Genomic DNA, 27,783 nt, shown 5'->3' with positions numbered 1-27,783 from the left:
GTGATTGACTTTTAGTTTTATATCATTATGGTCAAAGAAGATACACGATATGATTTCAATCTTAAATTTGTTGAGACTTGTTTTGTGTCATAAAATATAGTCCTAGAAAATGTTTCATGTGCAATTGAAAAGAATGTATATTTTGCTGCTTTGGGATGAAATGCCCTGAAGATAACAATTGAATCCATCTGATCTAATGTGTTATATAAGATCCTTGTTGTTGATTTTCTGTCTGGAAGATCTAGCCATTGATGTCCATGAGGTGTTAAAGTCCCCTATTATGACTATATTACTGTCAGTCTCTCCATTTATGTCCATCCAGATTTGCTTTACCTATTTAGGTGTTTCTGTTTTGGGTGGGTGTAAATGTTTACAAGGGTTATATTCTTCTGTTGGATTGTTCCCTTGTTATGTAGTATCCTTCTTTGTCTCTTAGGATAGCCTTTATTTTAAAGTCTATTTTGTCAGATATAAGTATTGCTACCCCAGCTTTTTTTTTTTCTCTTTCCATTTTCATGAAGTATCTTTTTCTTTCCCTTTAGATCTAGTGTGTGTGTTTCTTTTGTTCTGAGGTGGATCTCTTGTAGAAGCATATATATGGGTCTTGTTTTCTTACCCATTCAGCTACCCTGTATTTTTTTATTGAAGCATTTAATCCATTTACATTCAAAGTGATTTCTGATAGGTACGTATTTATTGCCATTTTATTATTTATAACTATGTTCCTTCTCCTCTTCTTCAAGGAGACACTTTAACATTTCTTGTAATACTGGTTTGGTGGTCACAAACTTCAGCTTTTTCTTTTCTGGGAAGCTTTGTTTTTCTCTTCAACTTTAAATGATAGCCTAGCTGGATAAAGTAGTCTTGATTGTAGGTCCTTGCTTTTCATTACTTTGAATATTTCATGCTAATCCCTTCCAGCCAGAAATGTTTCTATTGAGAAATCAGCTGACAGTCTTATTGGGAGCTCCCTTGTAGGTAACTGTCTTTCTCTTGCAACTTTTAAGATCGTCTCTTTGTCTTTTACCTTTGCTATTTTAATTATGATGTGTCTTGGTGTGGGCCTCTTTGGGTTTATCTTGTTTGGGTCTCTCTTTGCTTCCTGGACTTGTGTGTCTTTTTCCTTCACCAGGTTTGAGAAGATTTCAGTCACTATTTCTTCAGATATGTTCTTTACTCCTTATTCGCCCTCTTATCCTTCTGGTACCCCTATGATGGTAGACGTTGTTACACTTCATGTTGTTTCAAAGGTTCCTTAAACTCTCCTTATCATCCTCATTAAAATTTTTCTTTTTGCCGCTCTGATTGATTGTTTTCTGCTACCTTCTTCTCCAAATAGCTGATTTGATCCTCTGCTTCATTCAACATATTGTTTATTTCTTTTAGTGTATTCTTCATTTCATTTATCGTATTCTTCATTTCTGACTGGTTCTGTTTTATGGTTTCTGTGTTCTTTTTCATGCTGTTGGAATTCTCACTAAGTTCTTTGAATGTCCTTATAACCATTTTCTTTAAACTTCATATCTGAGAAATTGCTTGTCTCTGTTTCATCTAGCTCTTTTTTTGGAGATTTCTCCTGTTCTTTCCATTGGGGCATGTTTCTTTGCCTCCCCATTTTGGCTGCTGCTTTGTTTCTGTTTCTATGTATTAAGTCGATCTGCTATGTCTTCTTGGTAGGGTGGCCTTATGTATTAGGTATCCTTTGGGACCCAGTGGCACACATTGCTTGATCACCTGAGATACATGCTCTAACAGTGTCCCTTTTGTGGGTTTTGTGGGCCCTCCTTTTGTAATGGAGTATTGATTGTTATTGGATTGTTTGTGCATGGAGTCAACCACCCTCAAGCCTCCTTAACTGTGAGTATCAACACTGAGCACAGTGTTCTGCTGTGCAGGTGCTGACCACACAAATTGAAATTCACCTCCATAGGGTCTTGTGCTACTGAGATTTCTTTTTGGATTTTCATTTGTGAAGCTAAGTGGATTCTGCTGTAATGTTGTCTGAAGCTGGCCACTGGGTGTGTTAGTTTTGGGGTCTATGGTTCAAGCCAGTGTCAGACACTGCCTGTGACTGGTACTGGAGTTACAAAGTGAACCACATTTTGTGGCTGCCTCTACTGGGTATAGGTGTGTGCGAGAAGAACCAAATCACACCAAAATTGCTTTTACTAGCACCAGGGGTAGGTCAGTTAAAGTTCGAAGGCACCCATGATCTGCCTCCATCTGCCTCCTCCTACTGGGTGCCTTTTAGTCTCGGTCACTGAAAGGGCCCCTGATGGTACTCCAGTTGCATGAGGTAGGTTCTCAGTAAATCACCATGTAGGGGTGAGTGGTGTTCACCAGATTGATAAAGGTTCTAACTCAGTGCCAGTGCTGGCTTTAAGGTCACTCAGCAAATGTTCTAGGGAATACCAAGTCTCATTTCCTCCCACTGGGTGCTCGCACACCTTAGTGGTGAGGTATTATCTAAGAGAATCCTCAGGGTGAGGCTAGCAGAGTTTATCATGCCCACACAGACCAAGATTTGGCCGTGTAAAGGGAAAGGTCTGCACCAGTCTGGCATGTAAGGGGAAAATGGCTTCTGTCCTAGACACACAACTCAGTCTGTCCCAGATTCTGTCAGGTGCCTGATCTCAGCAGGCAGGGCTGCCAGGAGCAAGGAGGATGGGGCAGGTGGATCTCCTGGGAGGTGGGTGCCGGTCAACTCTAGGGGGAGTTAGGGAAAGTAGCCCTTACATGAGCCATACAACTCAGTCCGTCTTGGATTCTGCCCCACACCTTGGCAGGGCAGAGCCACCAGGAGTCCAGCGTGTGGGATTGCCAGGAGCCCAGAAAGTGGGGCTAGCGGATCTCCAGTGCGGGGGAGGAACAGTCAGGTTTGCAGGAAAGTGGGAGGAATGGCCCGTACCCCAAAGTCATACAACTCACTCACTGATACCCCCTGAGTCTGCCCAGACCTCTGCAGCAGGGTGCAAACTTTGCTGGGTGGGACGACAGGGAGTCTAGAGGGTAGGGCTATTGAATTCCCCCAGGCTGGTGTCATAAGTAGGAGAGCGTACCTACAGGCTCGTGTCTGTAGTGTGGGAGAATGACTTAGCACAGAGATCCTGGTGGCCGTCCCTTTTTTTCTCTCCCTAGAGCCATAAACCCCAGTTTTTCCTCACACAACTCTAGTTTGCTTTTTCCTCCTTCCACCATAGCCCAAGGTAAGTGGCTACAAATGAAATGTGTGTTGGCCCCTTAAGAGGGTGCCTGTGTCTCTAGAAGGCTCCTGCCTCTCCCTGGCAGACAGAATCCCTGATGATTTTCACAGCTACATGGTATGTGAGCACCTCTTTCGGGGTCTGGTGCTCTGGGCTGGGGAGCTTGGCTTTGGGTTGAGAGCCCACTTTCATTATGGGGAACCTTTGTGACTGAGATATTGCTCCGGAATCTCAGCCACTGCCTGTGGGAGCAGGGCCAGCCCTTTTTGCCTCTGCCCTTTCTACCAGTCTTGATGTGGGTTCTTCTGTAAGTACTTGGCTATAAGAGTTCTCTTCAGCTAGTCTTCATTGGTTATTCAAGTTGATTGCTCTATATTTTAGTTGTAATTCCTGTTTGGTCCTGGGAGGCACCTACTTTGCTGCCATCTTGGTTCTACCATATTGCTAATGTTTATATTTAAATATAATGGATAAAGTACTGGATATTTGCATAAAGTAGCATTAGTTACAAATTTATGCTACATTAAGAAGATTTATATAATTCCTCTGCTTTGGTAGTTAGAATTATCATAATCGAATTTTATGTTTTTGTGGTTTTGAGTTGTCAAAGGTCAATTTATGCATATTTGTGTGTGTGTGTTTTAAACAAAATAGTTGCCATTAACTACTTCAACCTCATGTTTTGGTATTTTTTCCCCTGTAGATTTTTTATAAACTGAATTAATATGTAGAAGACTATGCTGGCTCTTCCCTTTTGCTCTTAACTATTTTTTTATAAGCAATATGAAATCAGCTATTACTTACCAGGCAAGTTTCAGGATGTTGTTTGTGCACATAATGCATTCACCAATCTGTTCTTTGCACTGCCTAAGTTTACCTTTGTTTTGTAGACATGAGTTGCCTTGCAAGTAATATATATATATATATATTTTTGTCTTTTAGCTTATACTTTTTTATTCCTTTGCTTTTTCACTCTGCTACACTTTGCTACTCTTGTTAGAACCATTCACAGCTTTTATTGTTTCTACAAAGGTCTTTAAAAAAAATTGTTTGGCTATCTTATGAAATTTTTATGTCCTGTCTTATTTCCTGTATAAAGTTTATACTACTTGGTTTTTGTTTGTTTGTTTCTATGAGATTTAAAAAGTATTTGCTAAAAATTTGTTTTATTATCTTGTTTTAAGTAGTCACTTAAAGATAAAAATTTTTAGCTTGATGATTTCCAGAGGGGTGGATGGTGGGGAACTGGGTGAAAAAATGGGGAAGGAATTAAGAAATACAAATTGGTAGTTACAAAATAGTCACAGGGATGTAAAGTGCAGCATAGATAGAGACTGTAGTAACTATGAATGGTGCCATGTGAGTACTGGAAATACCAGGGGGAACTCTTTGTAAAGTATATTATTATCTAAACTATGCTGTACATTTGAAACTAATACAAAGTGTTATTAAATGTAAAGTGTAACTGAAAAAATAAAATTAAACAAACATATTTCTAAAAAAAGAATTGTTAGCTTTATTAGTACAAATGATTAAGTCTTTGGATCACATTTTTTTTCTTAAGTATTTAATAAGTTGATACTGATTCCTGATATTGCTTAGTTTTCATTATTAGAGTACATGAAAAGTGAATTTGCTCTTTAACTCAGTATCGCAACTGTATTACAAACAGTATTACGATTTGCAAATTTTGACAGATAATCTTACATATAAATTTCAGTCTTGAACAGCCTAGTTTCAGGTAATTCAAGTTGGAAGATTAATTTAAAGCTTTGGATTTAGCTTTTTTACGTATTGACTGCCTAAGATCATAGGTATACCCATAAGGTAAAAAGTGATAACAGTCATAGCAGGAAAGATTCAAGATACAGTAAATAATTTAATTTCTGTGTGTCATACATGTATGAGAATTTCTTAAGTTTGCTATCTATAGCAGTCTATAAGGAAAAAAGGCTTTTATATGTCCACTGGATAGATTAAATCATTGAGGCCTAGGGAGTTTACAAGACTTATGAACCAGAATATAATGAGTTAATTAAAAATTTAACAGGTGTGTTTTTTCTAAAACCTCACTGTTCTGTCAGTCTTAAAAATTGACTTAGCCTTTGTATTTTGGTGTAATTTTTATTTAATAATAGAATTACACAAACTCCTGGTTATTCTGTAAAAGGATGCTAAACTTTCTATTAACATGGCTGTTTTAAAAGTAAATAGAGAGCCCAGCCGGTGCGGCTTAGTGCTTGAGCATCAACCCATATACCAAGAGGTTGCTGTTTTGATTCCCGGTCAGGGCACATGCCCAGGTTGTGGGCCAAACCCCCAGTGTAGGGCATGCAGGAGGCAGCCAGTTGATTTTCTCTTTCATCGATAGTTCTCTCTCTCTCTCAAATCAATCAATCAAAAATAAAATAAAAATGCAGAATGGCTGATTTAAAAATAAATAAATAAATAAAAGTAAATAGAGAAAGAAATACTTCTGTTTTTAAATCCTCATCCAAAGACATATTTACTGATTTTAGAGATGGGGAAGGAAGGGAGGTGGGGAGAGGGGAGAGAAACATCCATTGGTTGACTCCCATATGCACCCCTGGCGAGGAGTCACACCAGCAACCTTTTGGTGTACGGGACAACACTCCAGCCAACTGAACTATACCTGCCAGGGCAGAAAACTCTTAGTACTTAATATAGCTCTATTAGACTTATTTCTTTACAGCTTTTTCTTAATGCTGTTTTCCTCTAGTTTGCTTTATAGTAATTTTTTTCCAGGTATGAAAGTATTTACTTAAAACAAATGTGGATTTGTTATATTCAGCTAAAATAGCTTATGTGTGATGTTTAGCCATATACACAGAAATGTATATTTTCCTTCTCCATGCTTGTTGCTGCTTTTATCCTAAAGAAAAAAAAATCACCTCCATAAAAATTCTTCGGTGGAATTTGAGGGTTTTATTTACTAGTCTTAGTTGTAGACCAATGGAAGAAGGTAATGGGATGTATTTAACCATGTGGGTGGCGTGGAGCAGAGGCGGTGATTTTCTGAATGCCTTGTAGGGATTATTTGAGACACTGTTTTGGAACTATGTATATGTATTTATTGGACTAGAATGCCTCTCCAGTAGTACAATTATCCTGTGCATGAAAAATCAGTGTGACAGAAGATGCATGAATATTTTCATCAATAAAATGGCACTGACCTTTCCAGCTTGCACTTTTGAGTAGTTCGCATGTATTCATTCATTTGCTTTTATGATGCTGGCTGAATAATTTTTATGAACGGTTTTATAAAGATGCAGTGATCTATTTTTATAACACTTGATTTCTAATGTCAGTCCATTGAAAGAATATCAGTTATTGAAAGAATAACCTTCAAATTTGTGATTCATGGAAATGAAGCACCATTTAACTGTTATTAGTATTAAATGTTTAGAAATTTATGAGATAGGCATTTAGAGTTTGACTTGTGAATACCAAAACTGAGACTGCACCTTTAAAGTATTTTGAGTATATGCTGATAGTACATTTTTATTATGATTATGTAAAGCTATAAGAGTTTATGCCAACAGCTTGCACTGCCAATTGCTGATTTTTTTTCTTTTGACAATATGCTGAATGTAGATAAAGATGACCTCTCCCCAGCTACTGAGGTTTGGGATGTAGACCAGGGACTAATAAGTAAACTGAAGGAACAGTACAAGAAGGAACGAAAGGGGAAGAAAGGGGTGAAGAGTAAGTGCAGATTCTATTATAATTTTTGTATACCAATCTTTGAGAAAAAATTCTTCAATTCTGATTTTTTTGTTTGTATTTATTTTTTATTTCATAAGTGGGGCAACTAACTTGAAACTTTGTCTGTTGTATAATTGAAGTTATTTTGAATATAATTTAGGATGTATTGACCAAGTGAAAAATCATTTTAAATATTGAATAAGGATAAAGGAAAGATTTCAAGGGTATTTTTTAGTAAACTTTAAAAAGTTTACCAAATTGTAAGAAATAATGACCTTTGTATTGAAAATAATAGAAATTTGTTCAAAAGGGATAAAGTATACATTTCTTTATTTTTGTTACATAGGGTTTATAGTTATAACCAACTCATAGCAGGCTACATTTCTTAGATTGGGAATCCTGAAATAGAGTGATTAGGAAAGCCCTTTCTATAATTTTTGCTTTCTGGCCTTAATCTAACCACAAACAACAGCAAAAAAAATCTCTCCTGGTTAGTATTTTCTTGGCTACTCTGGTGGAGAAAAGGCCAGAGGAGAGGGGGTAGTGGTGGCGGTAGGATTTGTTTAGTCAATAGCTGAGTGTCTTGTTGCCTTGATGTATTTTTCTCAATATGTCTATCCTGGCTAATGTACTGTAAAAGTATAAATTTAGGTATAGCACCTCTCAAAGAAGTAATTCATTTCATTTCATGAATCAAACTTTAAAAAGACACATGAAAGGTATAGTCAGACCTGTGACTATTAAATGGAAAAACTTGAAACTTATTTTTTGGAAAATGTATTTTGAATTAGCCATTGATTCCTGCTAGTCTAACTATTTTAACTATCAAGGAGAAAACTGGATGATAAAGGCAAAAACTATATAGACAGTCTTTCATTCTCCTTTCTCTGGTGATAAATTAGTTTATAAAATGGTAGGTGTAATGGAAAAATGGTGTAAGTCTCCTTCAGTAAAGCATTTTCTCAATGGTTTATTATGGAAGCTAATAAGTGGAGTTTGGGGGATTTATCTGTTAGGTAATTTTCTTTTATAACTTTATGCTAATTTATGATATAGCATATGAGTAAAAAAACTATTTTTTAAGAAGTTTCAGAATATATGGTGAACTGCTTATTGCATTTTAAAACATTTAGTGTTGGACAGGGGCTATGTTCAGCTCTAACATAATTTACCTATATATTTCATGCATGTTGAGTATAAAAAGTACTTTTGCATGATTAACTATTTTAATATAGACACTGTGGCATTAAAATTTTAGGATTTAAGTCTTTCTAAAGAAATCAAATAGTTTATTTTAATAGTACATTGCTTATTTTATGTATTATTCAGAAAATGACTTACCTGCTGACAGTTTCTTTAGAAAATGTTAGATAATGTTGCTTTTAATTTAAAATACCCCTTTTTCTTTATAGAATACAATTAGATGTATGCCTTTTTGAGGTTAAGAAATAAGATATACATCAACTTAAGTCCTTTTTTAGTTGTAGGCTTTAAAGTTTTCTAAAAAATGTTTTGTATTTAAAAAACATACTGCTTAAGAAACACTAGAAACGGGCGAACTAAACTAAAATTTAAAATCCTCATAAAAAATTTTTTTAATTAATTTTCTTTATATGATCATAGTATGTAAAGATTTGTTATCTGCCTCCTTAGCTAACAGCTTATAGAAAACATCATTTTAGCCCTGGCCAGTTTGGCTCAGCGGTTAGAGCATCGGCCCGCGGACCAGAGAGTTCCGGGTTCGGTTCCCGCTAAGGGCATGTACCTCTGTTGCAATTTGTCCCCAACCCTGGTTGTGGTCGTGTGGGTGGCAACCAGTCCATGTGTCTCTTTCACATCGATGTTTCTCCCCCCCACATCTGAAGATAAATGCAAAAAAGAAAAGAAAGAAAGAAATGTCAATATATGTTCCTCTATATAGCTTTTTAGTTTTCCTTTCCTTTTTCCTTTTTCCTTTCCTTTACTTTAACAAGCTATCCTGCTGTCAAACAGAATATTGGAGAACTAGTATGTGAAAGGGGTAAAAGAGAACTGCTGTGATTATATCGGAAGCTGGGGGACTTAAGATCTGTTCCTTTAGGCTCTCATGTCTCAATACAATTTTCTTATCCAGATGTGTACTATATTAATTCAGCCAACCCCCTTTAATTTTGATTTTATCTGTTTTTTCAAAAATTGAACTAACTTTGCTTTTTATAACCATAAAGATAACACATGCTGTTATTCAGACAATGCATAGAGTATATAGAAACATGAAGAAAAAATAAAAATCACCTGCAGTTTTACCACTTAGAAGTTAGTATTTGGTATGGTATATATCCTTCCAACCTTTTCTAAATGTGTTTATAAATAAACCTTTTTCATTTTTTCAACAAGTATGTCATACTATTTTTAACTCATTTTCCCCCTTAGTTTTATAGTCATCTTAAATAAAATATAAGTTTAGTGGTTACATAGTATTGCATTTTCTTGGTTTAGCCTGGCCTCCATTAAACTTCTAAAATGTTTTTCATATTTAATGTTTTTGTAAACAACAGTGTCTTAAGGTTACCTGTGTACATAGATATAAAGATGAAGTTCCAACAAAATGTCTCAAGAATGAATTAGGAAATAATAAATTTCTTCTTACACTTTCTTTGTGAATTTAAAGATAAATAAAAGCTTTTTCCTCTTGAGTATAGCATTTAGTAAGAAAATGTTGGCTTTGAATCCCATAGAGATAAACTTACAGAATTTTTTTAAAAAAATCTTTTTTAAATTGATGGATCATAAACTTCAAGTGGTGTTAATCTATGTATCATCATATTAATACGAATATACAATTTCACATGAAATGATAATGCATAAATTTTCTTTGTTTTCTTATTATTCATATTTTTTGGTTTTTATGCTGATATTTTTCCTAGATGTAGCTTTGTACAAGATAGAATAATTCATAAACGGTATGTAGCCTTTTGATTTTTCTCTTTCCTTTATTCTAAAATGTGAATGATTCATACCTACTGGATCATAGCACTAAGTTTCTATAGATTTTTTTTTGTCCAAATTCTTAGAGGGAAGAAAATTATTTGCTAACTTTACCATATAGAATCAACAGATGTAATCCAATCTAACTAACCTTTCTTTTAATGGAAAGAAAAAGGTGGCAAGAATATTTATTAACTTTTGAATTTTGTAAAGACTCAACCGTGATTTGACTCCTAAATAGAAAGTCTTCTAAAAGCAAGAGCTAAGAAGCTAACATTTCTCTGTCTTCTAACTGTTCATTCTACTCCACCCCTCTTTTTTCCCATTTGAGGCAAGACAAAATGACATTAAGAGTGACAACTTTGCCTTGGCCGGTTTGGCTCAGCGGTTAGAGCATCGGCCTGCGGTACAGAGAGACCCGGGTTCGGTTCCCGCTAAGGGCACGTACCTCAGTTGCAGTTTGTCCCCGGCCCTGGTTGGTCGTGCGGTTGGCAGCCACTCGATGTGTCCCTTCACGTCGATGTTTCTCTCTCTCTCTCCCTTCCTCTCTCTCCCTCCCACTCTATCTGTACAAAAAATGGAAAAATAGCCTCGGGTGAGGATAAAAAAAAAAAAAAAAAGAGTGACAACTTTGCCCGGCCGGTGTGGCTCAATGGTTAAGCATCAACCCATGCACCAAGAGGTCGTCGCCGGTTCGATTCCCTGTCAGGGTACATGCCCAAGTTGTGGGCCTGATCCCCTGTGGGGGTCACGCAGGAGGAGGCCAATCAGTGTTCTCTCTCATCGATGTTTCTATCTTTCTCTCCTCCCTTACTCTCTGTAAAATCACTAAAGAAAATAAATAAAAAGAGTGACAACTTTGCCTTGGATTATAAATACAGTTCAGTATTAATTTCTTGCTAAGTGAGGTATACATAAGAGCTGTACTTCATCTATTAATACTTCTAAAAATCAAGACCATGAAACTGAAGAGACTTGATGCACTTATTTTGATCTCAGGCTCCAAAAGGGTTAAACTTCCTTTTTATTTTAACTTTTTGTTTTGGTATCGTTTTATACTCAAGGAAAAGTTATAGGAATGATGATGAAAAGTAATATTCCCAAATATAACATTTTACTGTATTTGCTTTATCCTTTTCTCTGTGTAAATATGTACATTTATTATTTTGAACAGTTCAGAAAACTTGAGTGTTATAAACATGTTGCTCCTTAAATACTTTAGAATTACTTGACCACAAAGAAATTCTCCTACATGATCACAGTACAATGATGAAAATCAGGAGATTCACAGTGATACAATACAATTATCTAGCCTAAAACTCAGTTTTCTTTTTTTTAAATTCTTACCCAGGGATATGTCTATTGCTTTTACAGAGAGGGAGAGAGAGAGATTGAGATTGAGAGAGAGAGAAACCAATGTGAGAAACATCAATTGGTTGCTTCCTATACATACCCCTACTGGGGATCAAACCCACAACCCTTTTGTGCTTGGGACGATGCTCTAACCAACTAAGACCCTGCCAGGTCTTTTGTTTTTAAATAATTTCTAAGCTTTCTGTAATTGGGAGAGTGAAGGGGAAGTTCTGTATTAATTTTCTTAAAATCTTGATCTGGTAGGGTTTTTCTAGCTTTCTATCCTCTCCATTTTTGTTGTATATCTCATAAAATATGTAAATTAAAATCAGTAGTGGTTAAAAATCACACAATGATTTGAAGTAAGCATGAAGCATCTGAAATCTGGAATCTTTAGAATATGAGGGAGGAGTTAAAAATCTTTTAAGACTTTCTTTAATACTTGTTTCAATTTTCAACATGGAAAGTTTAAATTCCTTTGACAGATGCTCTTATTCTTATGGCTTATTGTTACTTCTATGCTATCTTATACCTATAAAATGGAGGCTTATCAAGAAAATTAGACTACGTATTTCATTTCCTTCAAAAGATTTAGCGGCTTTTCCCATTTCAAAGATTTATATTCTGAGAATATGTACATTTACAGTTCTGGTTCTTAGTAATGGACTTGTCTTAGTTTTCCTAATCTAATTTATCCTAACTTTCCTGTCTTTTCCATATATAAAATATGATTTATCTGTCATTCCTTTCTTTCCTTTATTGGTGTTACAGAATTGCAATATGTCTTCTGACTTGATTATCAAAACATTGAAAAAGGGAAAACTTTATTAGTATTTCTTATAACAGAAGTGAGTATTCCTGGATCATTGTCTCGTTTTCTTTTTTAAAGTTTCATATTAGTATTTCTCATTTGCTATTCCAGATACAAGATTGCAAACTGTCACTAGGTAATGTAATATTTTTGTAAAGCGTGACCTTAGTTTGAATATCTCTTTATTAGGCATTGTAATACATTTAAGGAGAAATTATTCTTTTGCAGCAATAACTTTCCGTGGGCTTTAAGAAACACTGTGATACTCACTGTAAAATATCTGATTATTAAGCTGCTTTTTTAAAGGAGTTATAAATCCAAAGAACCCATAAATGATTCAACATTCTCTCTCCTGCATCAAATCAAAGACAAAACGACAAGTTTTTAATAGAGGGATATTATTTTTAGCTAAGAGATACAGTTGTTTTATATTTCTGGCTTTAATTTCACACTTCTTAAACAGATCATTCACTTCTTCAACTCAGATTTTTTTGTCTTCTCCCCCAAGAAAGTATCTTAATTTAGGCATTTTGATAAGAGTCAGGAAACTATCAGATCTATGCTCTTTTTTATCAGAATCACTTTGCAACTAAATATTGTGATGTCATTTTTAAAAGATGACAGTTGTCGAGTGAAAGCTTTATTTTAATTATAATAGTCCCAAAATAGAACAGGTCTAACAGGCATGCCATAACTAAATCATTATTCTAAAATAAACATCTGTTCCACATTGCCAGCTAATAGTTTGTTACAGTTCAGACTATATGGTTGATTAACAAAGGGAAAGAATGTTTGAGAAAGGGAAAACATTAGATACAGTAAAAAAAAAAAAAAAAAGTACTATTTTACTTACAATAAGAGTGTGTGTAGAAAAATAAATTTAGCCCAACCAGTGTGGCTCTGGATTGAGTGTTGTCCTGGTTTAATTCCTGGTCAGGGCACATGCTCAGGTTGCTGCTCAATCCCTTGGGAGGGGGGGCATGTGCAGGAGGCAGCTGATCGATGTCCCTTTCTCCCCTTTCTTCACTCTCTAATAAATAAATAAATAACGTATTTTTAAAAAGATAAATTTAAGTCCAGCCTGCTGTGGCTCAGTGGTTGAGTGTCGACCCATGCACCAAGACTAGAGGTCACCGGTTCAATTCCTGGTTAGGACACATGTCTAGGTTGTGGGCCTGATCCCCAGTGTGGGGTGTGCAGGAGGCGGTCAATCAGTATTCTCTCTCATCGATGTTTCTATCTCTCCCTCTCACTTCCTCTCTCTCTAAACTCAATAAAGGAAAAAAAAATTTTTTTTAAGATAAATTTAATATATCATGAGTGTGTGTGTGTGAGAGAGAGAGAGAGAGAGAGAAGGTTTAGATTTATAAAAGAACTAACACAACAGTAGCATAATTAATGTGTTTTTTGTTGTCCTACAATCTATTTAAAGGATTTGCATAGAGTTGGTGGTTATGGTTAAGGGGTAGGTGGGTTGTTTTATAATTCATAATAGTAAGAAAAATAAGTTTTTCTTGTTACAAAATTAGAAAAAGTATTCTCCTTCTATAGATTCCAGCAGTAATTGAGAATCAGTTGTTATTTAATTAATGTTTATTTTCAGTTATGCCCTTGAATGTTTTTATAATATTATATATTATTCCATTACACTAATACCACTACAGTTTTCTTATTATTGCTAACAACACAAAATTTTTTATTTTTTGTTTACTTATGTAGGATATTAGATAGATTCAGAAAGAAAATGAAGATCCATTAAATTTACACTTTATTAAAACAATTTGTTTTCTTTATTGATTTTAGAGAGAGAGGAAGGGAGAGGGAGAGAAAGATGGAAACATCGATGAAAGAGAACATCGATTGGCCACCTCCTGCATGTCCCCCACTGGCGATTTGGCCCACAACCTGGGCGTGTGCCCTGACTGGGAATCGAACCAGCGATCTCTTGGTGCATGGGTTGATGCTCAACCACTGAGCCACACCAGCTGGGCTTAAATTTACACTTAAAGACATTCTACAAAGTAGGTGCTAGCTAAGACTGTTAAATCTGGTTATGAAATCGCTTTAATCCTTTAGCAGTTTTTGAGAAACTAAAATTGAAGTAGAGACTTTCCATCTCTTCCTAAATTTGACATTATGTTACATAGAGGCTATTTGGCTGTATATGCAAACATAATAATTATAATTGCATAATTTGGGATCCTCGGTTTGAACAGTAACTTTTATGTTGTCTTTGATTTTCTTTCCTTCCATATTTTCTAGTCCAAGTCATGAAGAGTATTACTTCAAGTTATCTTAATGACAAAACTTTTCTTGCCTGTATTATATTTGACATTAGTGATCATATGATGGAATTATTTAGAGGATAATATCTAATAAAGTCAAATTTTATAGTACACACAAGTATAAGAGTGAGCAGGGAAAGATCAGCAAAGGTTTCACAGAGGAGATGAAAGTAGTTTGGAGGATTGGGTTGAACTGTGATAGGCCGAGGTGCATGTTAGAGGATAGAACTTAGTGTCTTTGTGTGCATGTATATGTAGGAAGTATTCTCACCTTTGTGAGGAATAGGTGAGTACAGATATGACAGAATATGGTAGAAATAACCTTGGTGAATGTTGGTATATGGGAAAATTGCTTTAACTGGAAAAATAGGGAGGTTTGTATTGTAGAAAAATAGGGGGATTTGTGTTAAAAGGTGGGAATAGATAGGAAAAATAGGATCAGATCGTGAAGTGCATGCCAGGTTAGTACAAGATTTTAGCCTTAATTCAAAGAGTGTTGAAGTACCACTTGTGGTTTCTGAGTAGGGAAGATATAGTAAATATGATATTCAAATTTGATTGAAGACAAATGAAGCTGGGAGATAGGAAAAGCAATTAGGAGTCTTTTGCAGTGATTCATCATATGAATGAAAGATTTGTTTAGAATAAAATCAGTAGAAAGAGATTAATCTGAAGAGCAATTTAAGGGAGGATTCTTTTTGAAAACAGCTCTTCCTCCCATTTTATAAATTGAAAAGAAATTGTTGAGATGTTGCAGAATTTTAAGAACAGAAATCAAATCAGTGGTATTGATACTCATAAGTAGGAAGTTAAAAAGGAGAGCTATTTTGTGAGCAAGACTCACGTTTATTTTCTTTCATGTTGAATTTAACTAATGGTTAAATTCAGGTGGCAGTTTTTCAGTTTTAGAGAATTTGTTTATCGTTACTTAATTTTCAGGGGGGAAATCCTCAAATAATATTATTACAATTATTTTAGAAAATTAATAATTACATAGCCATCTAATTAGTCCATTAATGTTTTGGGTTTTTTTATATCCTCTCCTGAGGATATTTCTCCGTTTATTTTCAGACAGAGTGGGAGGGAGGTGGGGGGGGGGGAACAGAAGCATCAATGTGAGAGAGATGCATTAATTGGTTGTTTTCCACATGACCCCAACTAGGGGACTAAACCCTGACTGAGAGAAATGCCCTTGATTGGAATCAAACCTGCAACTTTGGTCCACAGGCCAGTGCTGTAACTGCTGGGCCAAACCAGCCTGGGCTAGTCTGTTAATGTTGATATTAGTAATACTATTTTATAATGTGTTAACCATAGGCTGGCCTATTTGAATTGTTTTTACTTTATATTGACTATTATAAAGCATTTTCTTTTGTCTTATTTTTTCTACAATTCTTAAAACCTTTCTTTCAAAATACATGAGAAAAATGGTGCTTCTATCACTTCTGAGTTTAAAGTTAAAACAAAGAGTTCCCACAATACTGCAGATGCTTTTGAGTTTTTCTATTTTAGCCTGAATTATCCAGGCAGCAGCTGAAATTCTCCCTTTAAATTTATGGCCAATGACAGTGTTGACTTTTCATACTTTTATGAGAAAATCAGAGCTTATGGGTATCAGAGGTTTTTCAAATTTGGGAAAATTCTCAGAAACATTCTGAGAATAATTGGCGTTGGTTTGTTAATGACAAATTGGTGTGAATGTGGTGGGAAACTATCCACATAAACACCAGGAAAAGTTAATTGTTGCACCCTCATAAAAAATCATTTGTACTTATTTCTTTGTTAACTTCAAAATAGTGAATTAAGTTGGAAAAACTCATGTTTATTCTTTGCTGTTAAATATTAACCTTAAACACCAGATTTTCCTTTTTTAATGATATCTCTTCTGTGTCTGTGAGCTTATAGAACTTGGATTGTTACAGAAGGCTCAATTTTATACATATATAAAACAGATATATATTCATACATTCACAGAAATAGTGAATATCTTAAATATTTAAATTATTTTAATATTTTGGGGGATGATGGAAAATTGAGGACATTTTCATGATCACTGAGCCAAGCCAGCCAGGGCTGAAAGTCATTTTTAATTAATGGTAGGAGGAGGAGATGGGGAGATAAGCACAAACCTCATTTGTATTTTTAAAGGGTAAATCTTAGAATTTATTTTAAAAGATGCAAATTCAGCTTCTAAGTAGAACTAAGAAGGGAACATTAGAGTTCATAATCTCATTTTTAGTGGTAACCTCCAACTTCATGCTTTGCTGTTGAAGTCCATGTCATACCTCATTTTATAAAGACAAAAATATTTGTTTTCAGAGAGAGAGAAAGTTCTATATTACAATCTTTCAGACTGTTTTTAGTAAAGACTTAAGATATGTGAAGTCACTGGCATAAATTGAATCAGTTATTGGGCTGTGTTTCTTTATGTTTGATAAAATTGAAGGAGAAAATAGAGTTTGATATGTGAGCTACAGGTTTCCTTGGTCATTAGTGACTATAAAAAGGAAGATTAAGTCGAAAGATTCTTCTTGTAAGATCCCATTTGTAGACCCTAATATTTCCATAAAGTATTCTTAAATTGCTTGATGAAATCTCTTAAACTACCACTTTTTAAAATAATTTTCTGCCCTGGCTGGTTTGGTTCAGTGGTTAGAGCATCAGCCTATAGACCAAAGAGTCCTGGGTTCGATTCCGGCCAAGGGCACATACCTTGGTTGTGGTTCGTCCCCAGCACCGGTTAGGGTGGCAACCAATTGATGTGTCTCTCTCACATCAATGTTTCTCTCTCTTTCTCTCTCTCCCTCCCTTCCTCACTCCCTCCCTCCCTCCCTCTCCCTTCCCCCCTCCCACTCTGTCTGAAGATAAATGCAAAAATATCCTCGGGTGAGGATTAAAAAAATAAATAAAACAATTTTCTTTTTTTTTTTGAATTGCTAGTGACATTTTTATGCTTATGTAATCATGTGCTATAACTATATTAACATTAATGGAATGAATTTATAGAATAATGAATGGAATGAATTTATAGAATTTATAGAATACAAATTAATTTCCTCTACAAGGAAACAAGAGGAAATAAATTGAGTATTTACTGTGGTGACAGGGGATTATGGAAAGTAGAAATGTAGCTGTAAAGATTTTTTTCACATATATATGTAATAAATGCTGAGTGAGCAGCATGCTTGCTATATATAAATAAATATATGTGTATATGGAAATGGAAAAATGTAGTCATGATTAATTATAAATGAATATAAATACTAATTTTTTGTTTAATACAATTAATCTAAAACTTCAATAAAATTAGCAGTATAGCTCAGGCACTTCCTTTCATGTGCCCCTAAACTAGTCAACAGCTGATCAGAAATATCTCCGTAAAAAGAATATATAATATAAAATAATTAGTTATTATCTTGAAGTTATTTTATTACTTTATCAAGATTTGTGTTATTGAATATATAATTGTGAGTGGGAGGAATTGTGGCATTTTGTTCTGACTTGTCTTATAAACAAATTATGAGCTTAAAAGAAAAATATGTCCTTGTAACTAGCTAAAAATGCTTTTAGTAAATATTACCAAATGAATATTTTATATAATTATTCTTAAACATAATTTTAAACTATTGATTTTATTGCTCTCAGCTGCTTTGATATTACCAATAACTTCATACCTAGATATTGGTAGGAAGGGTCAGCGCTACATATTATTCAGATTCAATAAGTAGTATAATCATTGAAAGTTTAAATACTGCTAGTATCCCTGTGTATATTTTCTATCAGATTTACTCTAGATCAGTTGCTGACTCACAACTTCATTTTAGCAGCATCATGTAGGACCTGATTTAAATCAAATTATATAGCTTACTTTGATAAGTAGTAAGATACTCTAAATGTAGATGGATTTTACTTTTGGTATTATTTATCTAGGAGAAGTTGACTTGTATCTTCTCAATTATTTTCAGTAGTATTAATGATGACTGAGAAGTTTCATTATACATGTTATGTTTCTTTTGGTGTATTAATTTATATCATTATTCATAGGAATTTTTCAGAGTTGATAATTAGTTTGAGTTTTTATATACGATTTCCCTTTTAAATTTGTTCATGAATTTTAAATGTGTTTTGATATGTTGAGTTGTTTTGTGTTACATTGACTTATATACTTTCCCCCTTGTATCTAAAGATTAAAATTTTGCTTTCAAAGCATGTTTGAAATGGTATTGAGAATTATTGCTTAGATTATAACTTATAGCAAAATATTTATATATTAATATAGTTAATCTGTTTATGATTTTAATGGCTCAAAGTATTAGAAATTTAATTTAAAATTTTGTAGTTAATATAGATTAGGTATTTTATTTTTAAAGTATTGTAAATTAAAGGGAAATTAAAATAAAACAATTATAGTCAAAACTTGAAAGCTGGAAGGCATTCTGAATATCACATGAATTAACCTTTGCAGAAAGGAAATTGACATTGTTGGTGGTAGAACTGCCCTTTTTCTAGACCATTGCTGTTATTGGAGGAATTTGGGCAATTTAAGGCTTTGTCTCAGTAAACTGATACATGGTATTACAGAAGGAGACAATTTAATTTGAATGCTTATATTTATCAAGGACTAGAATACCTAGCACTTCTAAACAAATATGATGCAAAGCAAAGGCTTTGCAACAATTTATAACATTTAAAAAATACTTTAGTTATAATTGTATCGAAGTGATAAGTGATTTAAATAGACAATAGTTTTTGTGCCCCACCTCCTACCCTGGAATAATATATCTAGTGTACATTTATTTGATTTGTGGAAGATTATGTTGCAGTTTCTAAATAAACACTTATTTATTACTACTCAATAATAGGGTTTTTTAGTGGAAGAAATAAAGAGGGAAGTGGGAAAATAAAAATTATATTACTGTATTGTAACTGTTAAGTGCTTACATTTCCCCCAGAATATTGTCTTGTACTGTATGATTTTTCAGCATTTAAGAAGCGGTTTTGTTCTTTATAGCTGAACCAATAACGTTTCCATCTGGAGGAGGCAAGTCATTTATTATGGGTTCTGATGATGTTTTGTTAAGTGTTCTGGGCCTTGGAGACCTTGCAGACTTGACGGTAACAAATGATGCAGACTATAGTTATGATGTAAGTGCAGTTTTATTTTTAATTTTTTAATGATTTAATAGAAGGCTCCTTATTTTTGGAAACACTAATAAAACAGAATTAATCTCAAGGTGCATGGAAAAGATAAGCTTGTGTGTCGATACATTGATTTGAAGTGACGTAGTTTTTTTTTTGTTTGTTTTGTTTTTTTACAACTAGTTTCTTTGTGGTGTTTAAATTTTTCTTAGGTATTGTGGTGGATTAGTTAGGAGTTAGGGATGATTGATTATCTTAAAATATTGGTTGATAAATATTTTCTTGAGTAGTCAACTCTTTTATGTATTCCAATTAAGCCATATTTTGGTGTTAACAAAAGAAAATAGATAACCTGAACCACTTATTTATTTACCTTCAGGACACTTCTTTAAAAGCACATTTTATTTTTGGGTTTTTTTTAAAGGATAAGTTAGCTTGTTGCCATTTCCTGATTTTTAGTCCTTCCCTTGAGGGATGGAGAAAGGATGGAGGGGATATGGAAGGACCATGTTAGAGGTGAAACTAGTCTTGGATTAAATTTTTTATAGTCAATGAACATTCAATTGAGAATTAATTAAACTCGTTTAACTTTTATATGAATGAATTTGCAGTTTTTCAGCAAAATAATTTTTCCCATTTTAACAAATTCATATTTTTAGATTTTATACTTACGTTAGCTTGCGTAGTGGGCTGGATTATTCTTACTAATATTTTTAAAGTACATAAGGAACTAAATTCTAGTAAGCTTTGGGCTGCTTTGGAAGAGGTTTCATAGCCTATCTTTAGAGATGGAGAAATGAAGATAAAAAGATTAATCTTTTATCAATATCAATAATAATGATGAAACTATTCTTAGTGTCTTTAGTTCAGATTTTTGGGAAGTATCATAACTTGCTGCCTTTAAAAACTTTACATTGCTAATTTTCTAAATGACAACTGTACTATTAATATTGTACCCTTAGATATTTAGTAGTAATTTATATAATTTTTATTGTTTTCATGTAAGGTATTGCAGCATAGTAGGTTTTTTTTGTTATTCTCATCTGACATTTAATAGGACCTTTGGGTTTAGCCTGATGATTCAGTAAAACAGATTAAGGGACTCCATTTGATGTAGGTATTTCAAAGCTAATGAAATTACTCTTCTTAATCTTTATTAAATGATGAAGATTTATTATAAGGTACATTAAATTTATACTGGACATTTTAGCAAAGCAGTATTAAATACATGTTTTAAACACACCAAAACAAACAAATAAAAATCCACATGCCTTCAGTTTACTATTTTTACCACTAAATATTGTGCTCTTTCTTTTTAGTTGCCTGCCAATAAAGATGCCTTTCGAAAGACATGGAACCCCAAGTATACACTACGTAGCCACTTTGATGGAGTACGGGCATTAGCTTTTCATCCTGTAGAACCTGTGCTAGTTACTGCCTCTGAGGACCATACTCTGAAACTTTGGAACTTGCAAAAAACAGTTCCTGCCAAAAAGTAAGTATTTTAAAGTTAGCCTATTTTTTTTTTTCCTTCCAAATTTGCCAGTAATTATAAGTATTCTTTATGGTCCCGTATCTTGTACATAACTCATTTGATCTTACCTAATGACTCTTGAATGTCAACCAATGGTTTATGATTTTAATAGCTTTCTTCTCCCCCGCTCTTTTTTCCCCCCTCTTTTAGGAGTGCCTCTTTAGATGTAGAGCCTATCTACACATTTAGGGCCCACATGTAAGTTTTATTGAATTAATACTTAATTAACAACCATACTTACTGCGAACTTTTTTTTTTTTTTTAGTTTTTAGTTCACAAAGCTAACTATTATTTATCAGTCTACAGACCTTGTTAAATTATAATAAATGTTGTTTTATATTAGAAAAGATAGTTGAATAATGTTTTATTTGGTTAATAATTGTATTAGGAGAATATAATCATTACTATTCAGTGCACATGTTTTACCTTAAACAGTTTTTAGATATAAAATTCAGAGTTTGGGGGATGCAAATGTGAATTTCTTTTTCAGGCTTTACAAATAATTTTTTTTCTTTTTTTCCTATAATAGTGGCCCTGTTCTATCATTAGCTATTAGTTCTAATGGTGAACAGTGTTTTAGTGGTGGTATCGATGCAACCATCCAGTGGTGGAATATGCCTAGTCCTAATGTGGATCCCTATGATACATATGGTAAGTGAAAGGTTCAAAACACTTTTTTTGCTTTTTGCTTTTTTTATTTTTATTTTTGTTACAGATGTTCCTCCTTTTTTATCCCATTGACACCCTCCACCCCATCCCCCTCACCCCGTCCCTGGCTTTGTTGTCCATGTCCATTGGTTATGCTAAAACAAATTTTTTTAAGTGAATGGAGCTGGCAAAGTAAGCTTGTTTTAGACATGTACTAGCTTCCTCATTTAGTTATTTCATTTAATAGTAATTTACTTTATTAAAGAGAAAAATTATGAAATATGCCATGAATATTTAAGCCTATGAAAAGATACTTTATGGTGTCCCAAAATAAAAATCTAGTATTAATTAAAACATTAATTAGTCCGGCTGGTGTGGCCCAGTGGTTGAGCATCGACCCATGCACTAGGAGGTTGGTGGTTTGATTCCCAGTCAGGACACTTGCCCAGGTTGTGAGCCCGATCCCTAGTGGGGGGCATGCAGGAGGTAGCCAGTCGATGTTCTCTCTCTCGTCCATATTTCTGTCTCTCCCCCTCCCTCCCTCTCAAATCAGTAAAGAAAAAAAAATTTTTTTTAAAGCATTAATTTTGATACTAGTTACAAAAAGAGGGAAATAAAATTTAGTATAAGGAACAATCTTTTAAACTTAAGAAAGCTTTTGTAGTTCAAAAATATTTAGTGGAAGACTAGAAATAAACAGGGACAGTTAAGGGTATGTACCAGTACAACTTTTTAAAGGACAAGAAATTCCTTAATTTAAAAAAACAAAAAACCGCCCTGGTCGGTTTGGCTCAGCGGTTAGAGCGTTGACCCACGGTCCAGAGAGAACTAGGTTGCAGTTTGTCCCCGGCCCTGATTGGGGTTGTGCGGGAGGCAGCCACTCCATGTGTCCCTTTCATGTCGATGTTTCCCTCCCTCCCTCCCTCCCTCCCTCCCTCCCTCCCTCCCTCCCACTCTATCTGAACAAAAATGGAAAAAAGTCCTCGAGTGAGGGTAAAAAAAATAAAATAAAATAAAATAAGAAATTCCTTAATTAAAAAAAAACAAAACTGCCCTGGCCGGTTTGTCTCAGCAGTAGAGCATTGACCTGTGGACCAATGAGTCTCGAGTTCGATTCCGGTCAAGGGTCTGTACCTCGGTTGCAGTTTATCCTGGCTCTGGTCGGGATCATGCAGGAGGCAGCTAGTCGGTGTGTCCTTCCCACATTGATTGTTGATTTTTCTCTCTCTCTCTCTCTCTCTCTACCCACCCCCCTCTCTCCCTCCCTCCTACTTTATCTGAAGATAAATAGAAAAATATCCTCAGGTGAGGATTTAAAAAAAACAACAACAACTTACAAGTGCCACTGTCCTACAAAAACACCTGTACATGTATTTAAATATATTTAAAAGGCATTGTTTGTTCTGGCTGGTTTTCTCAGTGGTTAGAGCATTGGCCTGTGAACCGAAGGGTTGTGGGTTCGATTTCTGGTCAAGGGCATGTCCCTGGGTTGCAGGTTTGATCCCAGGGTCGTGTGGGAGGCAATTAATTGATGTGTCTCTCTCACATCGATATTTCTATTTATCTCTCTCCCTCCCTCTCCTTTCCCTTTCACTCTATCTAAATGTCGATGGAAAAATATCCTCGGCTGAGGATTAATAAAGAGAAAAAATTAAATAAAGGGCATTGCTTGTAATTACAAAAAATTAAAACAAAATGAATGTTTATCAGTATGAGAATAGTTAAATAAATGGTCTACTTAATGTTTGGTTTATTTTATTTATTTTTTAATCCTCACCTGAGGACATTTTTGCATTTATCTTCACATAGAGAGGGAGGAAGAGAGATAGAAACATCGATGTGAGAGAGACACATCAATTGGTTGCCACCCACTCAACCCCAACCAGGGCCGAGGACAAACTGCAACCGAGATACGTGCCCTTAGTGGGAACTGAACCCGGGTCTCTCAGGTCCGTGGGCCAATGCTCTAACTGCTGAGCCAAACCGGCCAGGGCATGTTTGGTTTATTTTAAAAGAACTGGAGGTCTTTGGTGTTTTTATATAACACGCACTTGGTGCCTAACTTTGCCAGGTTTAGTGTTAAGGACTACATCAAGAAGTAAGAATTAGTCTAATGGAAGTAATAGACTTGCCCTGGCTTGTTTGGCTCAGCGGTTAGAGCATTGGCCTGTGGTCCAAGGGACCTGGGTTCGGTTCCCGCTAAGGGCTCGTACCTCGGTTGCAGTTTGTCCCCAGCCCTGGTTGGGTCGTGTGGGTAGCAACCACTTGATGTGTCCCTTTCATGTCCATGTTTCTCTCTCTCTCTCTCTCTCTCTCTCTCCCCCTCTCCCTCCCACTCTATCTGAACAAAATATCAAAAAAATGTCCTCAGGTGAGGACATTAAACAGATAAGCAAGAGGATAGTCTATGGCCCTGGCCGGTTTGGCTCAGCGGTTGGAGCATCTACCTGCGGTCCAGAGAGACCCAGGTTCGGTTCCCGCTCAGGGCACGTACCTCGGTTGCAGTTTGACCCCGGCCCTGGTTGGTCGTGCAGGTGACAGCCACTCGATGTGTCCCTTTCACGTCAATGTTTCTCTCTCTCTCTCCCCCTCTTTCTCCCTCCCACTCTACCTGAACAAAAAAATGGAAGAATGTCCTCGGGTGAGGATTAAAAAACAACAACAATAGGATAGATATAAATTGTGATAAATACTATGAAGATACAATAGATAGAGAGTAACAGGCGGAACCTTTAGATGAAGTCTAAAATAGTGACATTCAATCTAAAATATAAAAGGGATGCGCCCTTAGTGGGAACTGAACCCGGCTCTCTGGACTGCAGGCGGACGCTCTAAATGCTGAGCCAAACCGGCCAGGGCAAGGGAAATTTTAGTATAGTAATCCCTCTTTATCAGTAGTTTTGCTTTCCATCCTACGTTGATCGCAGTCCAAAAATGTTAACTGGAAAATTTCAGAAATGAACAATTCTTAAGTTTTACATTGCATGCTGTTCTTAGTACCATGATAAAATTGAGCACCATACTGCTCCATCTTGCCCTAGACATGAATCATCCCTTTGTCCAGTGTATCCACCCTGTATATGCTGCATACCCATTAATCACTTGGTATCTACCTTGGTTATCAGGTCAGCTGTCTAGGAATGGCAGTGCTTATGTTCCAGTAACCCTTCGTTACTTAATTACTTAATAATAATGGCCTCAAAGTGCAAAAGTATTGATGTTGCCAATTTCAATTAGAGAAGCTATAAAATGCTTCCTTCATTTTAATTATTTTTAATCCTCACTTGAGGATATTTTTAAATTGATTTTAGAGAGAGGGGAAGGGAGAAAGAGAAACATCGACATGAGAGAGAACTATCGATCAGTTGCCTCCTGTACGTGCCCCAACTGTGGATCATATCTGCAACCTAGGTATGTGCCCTGACCAGGAATAGAACCCGAAATCAATTGGTGTATGGGATGATGCTCCAACCAACTGAGCCACCTGGTCAGGGTTATAAAGTGCTTCCTTTAAGTGAAAATGTGGAAGTTTTCAACTTAATAAGGAAAGAAAAAATAATCATATGCTGAGGTTGCTTTTGATGAAATTGTGAAGAAATTCGTGCTTGAGCTGGACCCGGGGTAATTTGGGGCTTCTCAGTTACCTTCTCCAACAATGAGAGGCTCAGGAATACAACAGTTCACCTTTGAGCTGGACCCAGGCAATTGGGTCCTATCCCCTATCCTTAGAATGCACGTTTTGCCTATTCCCACAATAGGAGTAATTTTCTTTCTTTCTTTTTTTTTAATCCTCACCCGAGGATATTTTTCTATTTACAGTTGTCCCTCGTTTATCGTGGTTAATCCGTTCCAGACTCTAGCGGTTGCACCTACCATTGAAGGATTCCTGGGGTGCTCAAATACATAGGCCTACAGTCCATACGTACAGTGATTTTAATTTTAATTTTAATTTTAATTTTAATTTTAATTTTAATACAGGGCTGTATAATTGACTCAGACAACCGAGTGTGCGCTATATCACTTTCACTGTCTCAATCAGCTTTTTAATGAATATATTTGAAAAAACGGCGATAGAGTGATGCCGTGAAAGTCGAAGCACGAAGTGGCGAGGGACAACTGTATCTTCAGATAGAATGGGAGGGAGGCAAGGAGGGAGGGAGGGAGAGAGAAAGAGAGACTGAAAGAAACATCCATGTGAGAGGGACACATTGACTGGTTGCCTCCCGAATGACCCCGGCCAGGGCTGAGGACGAACTGAAACCGAGGTACATGCCCTTGACTGGAATTGAACCCACAACTCTTCAAGGGTCTGCGTGCCAACGTTCTAACTGCTGAGCCAAACCAACCAAGGCAGTAGGAGTCATTTTCAGGGGTGTAATCTTAAAAGAGTAAGACGTTGAGACCAGCTGGAGTGAATACATTACTGAACTCAGTTAAGGCCTCTATATACTTAAGATTCCACTAGTCTTGCTGCCACTCGAAACAAGCCTTTTATGTAACTTCCCTTGCTTATTAAATTTGCAACCTACCAAAAAAAGAAATTTGTGCTAGTTTACTGAAAGAGCGCATACACATAATTTATTATAGTATATTGTAATAATTGTTCTATATTATTAGTTATTGTTATTAATCTTTTTAAACTTTATCATAGGTATGTATATGTAGGAAAGCATACAGGGGTGGGGAAAAGTAGGTTTATAGTTGTTCTTGTGGAAAAAGACATTCCCTTAAAGATAAATCACAAGTAAAGATATAAAATAACAATAATAATATAAATAATACAATAATAAAGAAATAGCCCTGGCTGGTTTGGTTCAGTGGTTAGAGCGTCGGCCTGCAGATCAAAGAGTTCTGGGCTTGATTCTGGCCCCGGTTGGGGTCGTGTGGGTGGCATCTAATCGATGCGTCTCTCTCACATCGATGTTTCTTTCTTTCTCTCCCTCCCACTCTGTCTAAAGATAAATGTGAAAATATCCTTGAGTGAGGATTAAAAATAATAATAAAAATGTAAGCAAATAATATAAGAATCAACTGTTTTACATACGCACAACTATAAACCTACTTTTGCCAACTCTTGTATGCAGGGTTTGGTACTTTCGTGGTTTTAGACATCCACTGGAGGTCTGAGGATAAGTGGGAACTACTGTAAAGAGTTTTAAGCCAGGAAGTGACCTGTAAATGTAGAATTTAAAAGGGTGACTCTGGGTGTTGCAAGGGCATAGAGGGAAGAGTGGAGAGAGGAATACAGATTTAATGTTATAGTGTAAAGTTGTAATGGAGTGGACCAGTAGACTAGGTGAGAGGTGATGTCGGCAAGGCTGGAGTGGTGGTAAAGCAGTTGGTAGCAGAGCAGTTGGAGAGAAATAGATTTAAGACATATTGGGGAGCCCTGGCCGGTGTGGCTAAGTGGATAGAGCGTTGACCTGCACATCCAAGGGTTGTGGGTTCAATTTCCAGCCAAGGGCACATACCTGAGTTGCAGGTTCAATCCCCGCCCCAGTCTGGGCACGTGCAGGAGGTAACCAATCAACGTGTCTGTCTCACATCGATGTTTTTCTCTCTCTGCCCCCTCGCTCCCTCCTTTTCACTCTCTGAAAATCAGTGGAAAAAATTCCTCTGGTAAAGATTAACAACAACAAAAAAAAGCAAAAGAAAAAGACAATATTGGGGTGTAGGATAGAATAGACGGAATATATTGATAAGTGGATTGAGTGGGTGAAGTAATGGATGCGTGACTTGATTTTGTTGTTTCTTTTTTTAACAGCTTTATTGAGATATAATTCACATTTAATAAAATTTACCCTTTTGAGTATACAGTTCACTAATTTTTACTATATTCACAGGATTGTGCAACCATTACCACTATCTAATTAAGAACATTTTCATCACCACTTTTGATACGAGCAATTGAATATGGGATGGTGGCATTTATTGAAATGGGGCCAGAACAGGTGTGTGAATTTGGTTTTTAGGCATGTTAAGAGATGGCAATACTAAATAGGTAATATTAATATCAAGGTGTAAGAATGGATGGTATAACACAGAGAGAGTGTGTATATAGGGTAAGAGAAGGAACTCTTGACATTGGGAGAGTGGCTAGAGCAAGACAGCGAACAA

General features: G+C 35.6%; 1 protein-coding gene across 5 annotated transcripts in view; it reads left to right on the top strand.

Annotated features, from left to right (window-relative positions):
* STRN3 (striatin 3) overlaps positions 1 to 27,783 on the top strand; it is a 95,949-nt gene that overhangs the window by 55,297 nt on the left and 12,869 nt on the right. For 4 of the 5 annotated variants that reach the window (XM_036276512.1, XM_036276533.1, XM_036276541.1 and 1 more), the window contains exons 8-12: positions 6,819 to 6,929; positions 19,357 to 19,490; positions 20,804 to 20,979; positions 21,169 to 21,216; positions 21,548 to 21,669. In XM_036276512.1, coding sequence (XP_036132405.1) covers positions 6,819 to 6,929; positions 19,357 to 19,490; positions 20,804 to 20,979; positions 21,169 to 21,216; positions 21,548 to 21,669 — 591 coding nt within the window. The remainder of the gene's footprint in view (positions 1 to 6,818; positions 6,930 to 19,356; positions 19,491 to 20,803; positions 20,980 to 21,168; positions 21,217 to 21,547; positions 21,670 to 27,783) is intronic. The other variant, XM_036276523.1, reaches the window with a different exon arrangement.

Source organism: Molossus molossus, unplaced genomic scaffold, assembly GCF_014108415.1.
Source record: "Molossus molossus isolate mMolMol1 unplaced genomic scaffold, mMolMol1.p scaffold_m16_p_1, whole genome shotgun sequence".
NCBI lineage: Eukaryota > Metazoa > Chordata > Mammalia > Chiroptera > Molossidae > Molossus > Molossus molossus.
This window is presented reverse-complemented; position numbering and strand designations above follow the sequence as displayed.